Raw genomic sequence first — 11,379 nt, 5'->3', positions numbered from 1 at the left:
GACACAAAAACAGCACAATATTAATTCAAGAAAAGGAAGTGAAAGATATTGGAATTTTTCTTTTGATAAATCTGGTCCAATACTTTTGTGCCACATTTGCCTGAGTATTTGCAGCCGGAAGACTTTACTAAATGACCCCCAATGTGCCCTTCCGTATCTGCCTTTGGTGTAAGTTTATGGCGCTGAATAACCGCGGTTCTGAGCTGGAGATTCCTCTAAAGCACCAAAGGTTGGGGGAAAAGGACACTGAATTCCCGTCTCCCATTATCGTGTGTCAGGTCACTTATCGCTTAACCCCTTCCCTGCCACAGGGGAGGAGGAGAGGGGCCAGTGTTGAAGCCGGAGACCTGGTGTTGGATATTACAATGCGTTAGGTCAGTATTTAATCTCAATCCCCCTTCCATCTCTCTTAAACACCCTCAGAGGTGACATGTTTAACCCCATCTTACCTGGCATCATCCAAGAGGATCATTACTGAGGCACTAAGAAGAGGAGAAAAAAAGAAGAGAGACATTATTAACACAGAAAAAACTTGGGGTGCACTGAGCCAGTCCCCCTGTGTGACATAGTAACACAGAACTTGGGGTGCACTGAGCCAGTCCCCCTGTGTGACATAGTAACACAGACTTGGGGTGCACTGAGCCAGTCCCCCTGTGTGACATAGTAACACAGAACTTGGGGTGCACTGAGCCAGTCCCCCTGTGTGACATAGTAACAGAGAGAAGGGACATCCCATCGGCTGCTCCTATCATGGGGTGACAGAGACAGGAGGGGATTGTGGTCTATCCAGTCTGTCTCTCTTACCAGGATGACCCAGATCTGACCAATGGCCTAAAGAAGGCTGTTTATCAAAAGTCTCCGTTTGTTACCAGTGCTCAAGCAGTTTTGAATCTGAAAGAATTTGATAAACACTAAGCCTTCATTGTGTTTGTCCTTCCAGCTGCCAGAGGTGCACAGGGGTGCAGAGGGGCACAGTAATGCACAGGGGTGCAGTGGTTCACAGAGATCCACAGTGATGGATAGTGGTGCACGAGGTGCGCAGGGGTTCCCGGATTTCTACGTCTCCCGGACTCACAGTGATGCACAGAGGTGCACAGGTTCCCTGATTTCCGCATTTCCCAGAATCACAGTGATGCACAGGTTCCCTGATTTCATGTCTCATTGATTCACAGTGATGTACAGAGCTGCACAGGTTCCCTGATTTCGTGTCTCCCGGAGTTCTGTGTCTCAGTGATGCACAGGTTCCCTGATTTCGTGTCTCCCGGAGTTCTGTGTCTCAGTGATGCACAGAGGTGCACAGGTTCCCTGATTTCGTGTCTCATTGATTCACAGTGATGTACAGAGCTGCACAGGTTCCCTGATTTCGTGTCTCCCGGAGTTCTGTGTCTCAGTGATGCACAGGTTCCCTGATTTCGTGTCTCCCGGAGTTCTGTGTCTCGGTGATTCACAGTAATGCACAGAGATGCACAGGTTCCCTGATTTCGTGTCTCCCGGAGTTCTGTGTCTCGGTGATTCACAGTAATGCACAGAGATGCACAGGTTCCCTGATTTCGTGTCTCCCGGAATTCTGTGTCTCGGTGATTCACAGTAATGCACAGAGATGACAAGAAAAAAACAAAAAAAGTATAAAAGCGCCGAATGGGTTGGTATTTGAATATATGGCACTGGAGCAAAATAAAAAATAAAAAATCACAAAAACAAAAAAGGCATGTGACATGAACCAGTCCGGTGCAAATGAGTGTTTACTGATGTTACATTAAAATTTAAATGGAATTGAAGTAATCACAACCCGATGGTGGGTGCAGCTTCTGATAATAGGGAACCCCCAGTCACTAGTGTGGGCGTAACAACAAGAAAGAAAAAAGTGAGAAGCGCAGACAGTGGGGGTTGTGATTAAACTAAAATTCTTTATTAAATAAACTAGTCCTAGGACTAGTTTATTTAATAAAGAATTTTAGTTTAATCACAACCCCCACTGTCTGCGCTTCTCACTTTTTTCTTTCTTGTTGTAATGCACAGAGATGCACAGGTTCCCTGATTTCCGTGTCTCCCTGATAAAGGTTAGTACTTTTCCATTAAGATGTTCATGACCCCAGGATCTCCTGGACCTGTGTCCTGTTGGAGAGAGGGATATATCCTGGCTGCAGAGATGTATGACATGATGTTATAGAGAGGTGTGTAAGCCACGTGCAGTATCACTCCTGGGTAAGCCACGTGCAGTATCACTCCTGGCCCTCTTTGCTCACCTCGGACCTCCAGCCTGCACTCCGTCTCTGCTTCCCCGAACTGGTTCACCGCTTTGCACGTGTATACTCCCCCATCAAACGGGCTGGGTTTCCTCAGCTCCATGGTCAGCACCCCCTGCTTACTGAACATGCGGTACCGAGCCTCTTCAGACAGGTCCATTTTGTTCTTGTACCAGAAGACCTTGGGCTGTGATATTGAGGGGAAGCGAGATATGTATCAGTGTAACACAGCCTACTGGTACTGTACTCATCTATCTCTATCTATATATCTAAAAGTGTAACACAGCCTACTGTACTGTACTGTACACATCTATCTCTATATCTGTATATCTATTAGTGTAACACAGCCTACTGTACTGTACACATCTATCTCTATATCTGTATATCTATCAGTGTAACACAGCCTACTGGTACTGTACTCATCTATCTCTATCTATATATCTATCAGTGTAACACAGCCTACTGTACTGTACTGTACACATCTATCTCTATATCTGTATATCTATTAGTGTAACACAGCCTACTGTACTGTACACATCTATCTCTATATCTGTATATCTATCAGTGTAACACAGCCTACTGTACTGTACTGTACACATCAATCTCTATATCTGTATATCTATTAGTGTAACACAGCCTACTGTACTGTACACATCTATCTCTATCTGTATATCTATCAGTGTAACACAGCCTACTGTACTGTACACATCTATCTCTATATCTGTATATCTTGGTGTAACACAGCCTACTGGTACTGTACTGTACACATCTCTCTATATCTTTATATATATCAGTGTAACACAGCCTACTGTACTGTACACATCTCTCTATATCTGTATATCAGTGTAACACAGCCTACTGTACTGTACACAGCTCTCTATATCTGTATATCTATCAGTGTAACACAGCCTACTGTACTGTACACATCTATCTCTATCTGTATATCTATCAGTGTAACACAGCCTACTGTACTGTACACATCTATCTGTATATCTATCAGTGTAACACAGCCTACTGTACTGTACTGTACACATCTATCTCTATCTGTATATCTATCAGTGTAACACAGCCTACTGTACTGTACACATCTATCTCTATATCTGTATATCTATCAGTGTAACACAGCCTACTGTACTGTACTGTACACATCTATCTCTATCTGTATATCTATCAGTGTAACACAGCCTACTGGTACTGTACACATCTATCTCTATATCTGTATATCTATCAGTGTAACACAGCCTACTGTACTGTACTGTACACATCTATCTCTATCTGTATATCTATCAGTGTAACACAGCCTACTGGTACTGTACACATCTATCTCTATATCTGTATATCTATCAGTGTAACACAGCCTACTGGTACTGTACACATCTATCTCTATATCTGTATATCTATCAGTGTAACACAGCCTACTGTACTGTACTGTACACATCTATCTCTATCTGTATATCTATCAGTGTAACACAGCCTACTGTACTGTACTGTACACATCTATCTCTATATCTGTATATCTATTAGTGTAACACAGCCTACTGTACTGTACACATCTATCTCTATATCTGTATATCTATCAGTGTAACACAACCTACTGGTACTGTACTGTACACATCTATCTCTATATCTGTATATCTATCAGTGTAACACAGCCTACTGTACTGTACTGTACACATCTATCTCTATCTGTATATCTATCAGTGTAACACAGCCTACTGGTACTGTACACATCTATCTCTATATCTGTATATCTATCAGTGTAACACAGCCTACTGGTACTGTACACATCTATCTCTATATCTGTATATCTATCAGTGTAACACAGCCTACTGTACTGTACTGTACACATCTATCTCTATCTGTATATCTATCAGTGTAACACAGCCTACTGTACTGTACACATCTATCTCTATATCTGTATATCTATCAGTGTAACACAGTCTACTGTACTGTACACATCAATCTCTATATCTGTATATCTATCAGTGTAACACAGCCTACTGTACTGTACACATCTATCTCTATCTGTATATCTATTAGTGTAACACAGCCTACTGTACTGTACACATCTATCTCTATATCTGTATGTCTATCAGTGTAACACGGACTACTGGTACTGTACACATCTATCTCTATCTGTATATCTATCAGTGTAACACAGCCTACTGTACTGTACTGTACACATCAATCTCTATATCTGTATATCTATCAGTGTAACACAGCCTACTGTACTGTACACATCTATCTCTATATCTGTATATCTATTAGTGTAACACAGCCTACTGTACTGTACACATCTATCTCTATCTGTATATCTATCAGTGTAACACAGCCTACTGTACTGTACACATCTATCTCTATCTGTATATCTATCAGTGTAACAAAGCCTACTGTACTGTACACATCTCTCTATATCTGTATATCAGTGTAACACAGCCTACTGTACTGTACTGTACACATCAATCTCTATATCTGTATATCTATTAGTGTAACACAGCCTACTGTACTGTACACATCTATCTCTATATCTGTATGTCTATCAGTGTAACACGGACTACTGGTACTGTACACATCTATCTCTATCTGTATATCTATCAGTGTAACACAGCCTACTGTACTGTACTGTACACATCAATCTCTATATCTGTATATCTGTCAGTGTAACACAGCCTACTGGTACTGTACTGTACTGTACACATCAATCTCTATATCTGTATATCTATCAGTGTAACACAGCCTACTGTACTGTACACATCTATCTCTATATCTGTATATCTTGGTGTAACACAGCCTACTGGTACTGTACTGTACACATCTCTCTATATCTTTATATATATCAGTGTAACACAGCCTACTGTACTGTACTGTACACATCTATCTCTATCAGTATATCTATCAGTGTAACACGGCCTACTGTACTGTACACATCTCTCTATATCTGTATATCAGTGTAACACAGCCTACTGTACTGTACACAGCTCTCTATATCTGTATATCTATCAGTGTAACACAGCCTACTGTACTGTACACATCTATCTCTATATCTGTATATCTATCAGTGTAACACAGCCTACTGTACTGTACACATCTATCTGTATATCTATCAGTGTAACACAGCCTACTGTACTGTACACATCTATCTGTATATCTATCAGTGTAACACAGCCTACTGTACTGTACACATCTATCTCTATATCTGTATATCTATCAGTGTAACACAGCCTACTGTACTGTACACATCTATCTCTATATCTGTATATCTATCAGTGTAACACAGCCTACTGTACTGTACTGTACACATCTATCTCTATCTGTATATCTATCAGTGTAACACAGCCTACTGTACTGTACTGTACACCTCTATCTCTATATCTGTATATCTATTAGTGTAACACAGCCTACTGTACTGTACACATCTATCTCTATATCTGTATATCTATCAGTGTAACACAGCCTACTGGTACTGTACACATCTATCTCTATCTGTATATCTATCAGTGTAACACAGCCTACTGTACTGTACACATCTATCTCTATCTGTATATCTATCAGTGTAACACAGCCTACTGTACTGTACACATCTATCTCTATCTGTATATCTATCAGTGTAACACAGCCTACTGTACTGTACACATCTATCAATATCTGTATGTCTGTCTGTTCAATCTATGCATCATCTAGCTGTATATCTATGTATCTCTATATGTATATAGTTACCTATCTCTGTCTATTTCTATCTATTGTCTCTGTGTGTGTGTGTATTTTCTAGTACTGTGTGTGTGTTGTTGTACTGTCTGTGTGTTTGTGTTTTCTAGTATTGCTTGTGTGCTGTTGTACTGTGTGTGTGTGTGTATCTCTCAGTGTATATACGACTGTACCTTTGGCGTGCCCCGCAGCGCACAGCTGAGGGTGGCATTGTACCCTGCGATGACAGAGCGGCTCACAAGGGGGTGAGTAAACTTCGGGGCCTCGTCAAACTCGCGCTCCTTGTAACTGGGGGGTTTGTAGTTGCTGCCTGAGATACACAAGGTACAGAATTGGTCAAACTAACCTTATCCACACACACACACACACACACACACACACACACACACACACACACACACACACACACACACACACACACACACACACACACACACACACACACACACACACACACACACACACACACACACACACACACACACACACACACGTTACAGACACACACACACCCGTTACAGACACACATATACCCGTTACAGACACACACACCCGTTACAGACACACACACACACACACCCGTTACAGACATACACACACACCCGTTACAGACACACACACACCCGTTACAGACACACATATACCCGTTACAGACACACACACCCGTTACAGACACACACACACACCCGTTACAGACATGCACACACACACACCCCGTTACAGACATGCACACGGTTACACAGATCTATACATACACATTGCACCTACATGCACATACACACACACACACACACACACACACACACACACACACACACACACACACACACACACACACACATACACATACACATACACACACACACACACAATCACATACACTCACAGATAAACACATTGATAGAGACGCACACCTATACACACAGAGCTAGACGCACACCTAAACACAGACCTACACAGAGACACAACTGATAACCAGGGTAGTTTAGTATAAAGTACAATTCCAAAGTGCGGGGAAACAGTTTCAGGCGAAGAGAATCCAGCCTGTACAGCCAGCACAACACAGACAAACTATGTCTTCACAGCGCAGGTCTCCTCTGGCACAGAGACACACAGTGCAGGTCTCCTCTAGGACAGAGATACACAGTGCAGGTCTCCTCTAGGACAGAGATACACAGTGCAGGTCTCCTCTAGGACAGAGATACACAGTACAGGTCTCCTCTAGGACAGAGATACACAGTGCCTGTCTCCTCTGGGACAGAGATACACAGTGCAGGTCTCCTCTAGGACAGAGATACAAAGTGCAGGTCTCCTCTAGGACAGAGATACACAGTGCAGGTCTCTGGGACAGAGATACACAGTGCAGGTCTCCTCTAGGACAGAGATACACAGTGCAGGTCTCCTCTAGGACACAGATACACAGTGCAGGTCTCCTCTAGGACAGAGATACACAGTGCAGATCTCCTCTAGGACAGAGATACACAGTGCAGGTAACCTCTAGGACAGAGATACACAGTGCAGGTCTCCTCTAGGACAGAGATACACAGTGCAGGTCTCCTCTAGGACAGAGATACACAGTGCAGGTCTCCTCTAGGACAGAGATACACAGTGCAGGTCTCCTCTAGGACAGAGATACACAGTGTTGGTCTCCTCTAGGACAGAGATACACAGTGCCTGTCTCCTCTGGGACAGAGATACACAGTGCAGGTCTCCTCTAGGACAGAGATACAAAGTGCAGGTCTCCTCTAGGACAGAGATACACAGTGCAGGTCTCCTCTAGGACAGAGATACAAAGTGCACAGTGTGTACAGTGCAGGTCTTCTCTAGGACAGAGATACACAGTGCAGGTCTCTGGGACAGAGATACACAGTGCAGGTCTCCTCTAGGACAGAGATACACAGTGCAGGTCTCCTCTAGGACACAGATACACAGTGCAGGTCTCCTCTAGGACAGAGATACACAGTGCAGGTCTCCTCTAGGACAGAGATACACAGTGCAGGTCTCCTCTAGGACAGAGATACACAGTGCAGGTCTCTGAGACAGAGATACACAGTGCAGGTCTCCTCTAGGACAGAGATACACAGTGCAGGTCTCCTCTAGGATAGAGATACACAGTGCAGGTCTCCTCTAGGACAGAGATACACAGTGCCTGTCTCCTCTAGGACAGAGATACACAGTGCAGATCTCCTCTAGGACAGAGATACACAGTGCAGGTAACCTCTAGGACAGAGATACACAGTGCAGGTCTCCTCTAGGACAGAGATACACAGTGCAGGTCTCCTCTGGGACAGAGATACACAGTGTAGGTCTCCTCTAGGACAGAGATACACAGTGCAGGTCTCTCTAGGACAGAGATACACAGTGCAGGTCTCCTCTGGGACAGAGATACAAAGTGCAGGTCTCCTCTGGGACAGAGATACAAAGTGCAGGTCTCCTCTGGGACAGAGATACACAGTGCAGGTCTCCTCTGGGACAGAGATACACAGTGCAGGTCTCCTCTGGGACAGAGATACACAGTGCAGGTCTCCTCTGGGACAGAGATACACAGTGCAGGTCTCCTCTGGGACAGAGATACACAGTGCAGGTCTCCTCTGGGACAGAGATACACAGTGCAGGTCTCCTCTAGGACAGAGATACACAGTGCAGGTCTCCTCTAGGACAGAGATACACAGGGCAGGTCTCCTCTGGGACAGAGATACAGAGTGCAGGTCTCCTCTAGGACAGAGATACAAAGTGCAGGTCTCCTCTAGGACAGAGATACACGGTGCAGGTCTCCTCTAGGACAGAGATACACAGTGCAGGTCTCCTCTAGGACAGAGATACACAGGGCAGGTCTCCTCTAGGACAGAGTTACACAGTGCGGGTCTCCTCTAGGACAGAGATACACAGTGCAGGTCTCCTCTAGGACAGAGATACACAGTGCAGGTCTCCTCTAGGACAGAGATACACAGTGCAGGTCTCTGAGACAGAGATACACAGTGCCGGTCTCCTCTAGGACAGAGATACACAGTGCAGGTCTCCTCTAGGACAGAGATACACAGTGCAGGTCTCCTCTAGGACAGAGATACACAGTGCCTGTCTCCTCTAGGACAGAGATACACAGTGCAGATCTCCTCTAGGACAGAGATACACAGTGCAGGTAACCTCTAGGACAGAGATACACAGTGCAGGTCTCCTCTAGGACAGAGATACACAGTGCAGGTCTCCTCTAGGACAGAGATACACAGTGCAGGTCTCCTCTAGGACAGAGATACACAGTGCAGGTCTCCTCTAGGACAGAGATACACAGTGTTGGTCTCCTCTAGGACAGAGATACACAGTGCCTGTCTCCTCTGGGACAGAGATACACAGTGCAGGTCTCCTCTAGGACAGAGATACAAAGTGCAGGTCTCCTCTAGGACAGAGATACACAGTGCAGGTCTCCTCTAGGACAGAGATACAAAGTGCACAGTGTGTACAGTGCAGGTCTTCTCTAGGACAGAGATACACAGTGCAGGTCTCTGGGACAGAGATACACAGTGCAGGTCTCCTCTAGGACAGAGATACACAGTGCAGGTCTCCTCTAGGACACAGATACACAGTGCAGGTCTCCTCTAGGACAGAGATACACAGTGCAGGTCTCCTCTAGGACAGAGATACACAGTGCAGGTCTCCTCTAGGACAGAGATACACAGTGCAGGTCTCTGAGACAGAGATACACAGTGCAGGTCTCCTCTAGGACAGAGATACACAGTGCAGGTCTCCTCTAGGACAGAGATACACAGTGCAGGTCTCCTCTAGGACAGAGATACACAGTGCAGGTCTCCTCTAGGACAGAGATGCACAGTGCAGGTCTCCTCTGGGACAGAGATAGGCAGGGCAGGTCTCCTCTGGGACAGAGATAGGCAGTGCAGGTCTCCTCTGGGACAGAGATACACAGTGCAGGTCTCCTCTAGGACAGAGATACACAGTGCAGGTCTTCTCTAGGACAGAGATACACAGCGCAGGTCTCCTCTAGGACAGAGATACACAGTGCAGGTCTCCTCTGGGACAGAGATACACAGCGCAGGTCTCCTCTGGGACAGAGATACACAGCGCAGGTCTCCTCTGGGACAGAGATACACAGGGCAGGTCTCCTCTGGGACAGAGATACACAGTGCAGGTAACCTCTGGGACAGAGATACACAGTGCAGGTCTCTCTAGGACAGAGATACACAGTGCAGGTCTCCTCTGGGACAGAGATACAAAGTGCAGGTCTCCTCTGGGACAGAGATACAAAGTGCAGGTCTCCTCTGGGACAGAGATACACAGTGCAGGTCTCCTCTGGGACAGAGATACACAGTGCAGGTCTCCTCTGGGACAGAGATACACAGTGCAGGTCTCCTCTGGGACAGAGATACACAGTGCAGGTCTCCTCTGGGACAGAGATACACAGTGCAGGTCTCCTCTGGGACAGAGATACACAGTGCAGGTCTCCTCTAGGACAGAGATACACAGTGCAGGTCTCCTCTAGGACAGAGATACACAGGGCAGGTCTCCTCTGGGACAGAGATACAGAGTGCAGGTCTCCTCTAGGACAGAGATACAAAGTGCAGGTCTCCTCTAGGACAGAGATACACGGTGCAGGTCTCCTCTAGGACAGAGATACACAGTGCAGGTCTCCTCTAGGACAGAGATACACAGGGCAGGTCTCCTCTAGGACAGAGTTACACAGTGCGGGTCTCCTCTAGGACAGAGATACACAGTGCAGGTCTCCTCTAGGACAGAGATACACAGTGCAGGTCTCCTCTGGGACTGAGATACACAGTGCAGGTCTCCTCTGGGACAGAGATACACAGTGCAGGTCTCCTCTAGGACAGAGATACAGAGTGCAGGTCTCCTCTGAGACAGAGATACACAGTGCAGGTCTCCTCTGGGACAGAGATACACAGTGCAGGTCTCCTCTAGGACAGAGGTACACAGTGCAGGTCTCCTCTGGGACAGAGATACACAGTGCAGGTCTCCTCTGGGACAGAGATACAGAGTGCAGGTCTCCTCTGGGACAGAGATACAAAGTGCAGGTCTTTTCTGGGACAGAGATACACAGTGCAGATCTCCTCTGGGACAGAGATACAAAGTGCAGGTCTCCTCTGGGACAGAGATACAAAGTGCAGGTCTCCTCTGGGACAGAGATACACAGTGCAGGTCTCCTCTGGGACAGAGATACACAGTGCAGGTCTCCTCTAGGACAGAGATACACAGTGCAGGTCTCCTCTAGGACAGAGATACAGAGAGCAGGTCTCCTCTAGGACAGAGGTACACAGTGCAGGTAACCTCTAGGACAGAGATACACAGTGCAGGTCTCCTCTAGGACAGAGATACACAGTGCAGGTCTCCTCTAGGACAGAGATACACAGTGTTGGTCTCCTCTAGGACAGAGATACACAGTGCCTGTCTCCTCTGGGACAGA

General features: G+C 45.8%; 1 protein-coding gene across 1 annotated transcript in view; it reads right to left on the bottom strand.

Moving 5' to 3' along the window:
- MYBPC3 (myosin binding protein C3) overlaps positions 1-11,379 on the bottom strand; it is a 79,537-nt gene that overhangs the window by 1,252 nt on the left and 66,906 nt on the right. The window contains exons 31-33 of the mRNA XM_075567479.1: positions 6,125-6,261; positions 2,247-2,433; positions 450-482 (exon numbers count right to left, since the gene is read on the bottom strand). Of these exons, the coding sequence (XP_075423594.1) occupies positions 472-482; positions 2,247-2,433; positions 6,125-6,261 (335 nt within the window). The 3' untranslated portion in view covers positions 450-471. The remainder of the gene's footprint in view (positions 1-449; positions 483-2,246; positions 2,434-6,124; positions 6,262-11,379) is intronic.

The sequence above is a fragment of the Ascaphus truei genome, chromosome 12 (assembly GCF_040206685.1).
Source record: "Ascaphus truei isolate aAscTru1 chromosome 12, aAscTru1.hap1, whole genome shotgun sequence".
Lineage (NCBI taxonomy): Eukaryota > Metazoa > Chordata > Amphibia > Anura > Ascaphidae > Ascaphus > Ascaphus truei.
The sequence above is the reverse complement of the archived record's forward strand: the minus strand, read 5'-3'. Positions and strand labels throughout refer to the sequence as shown.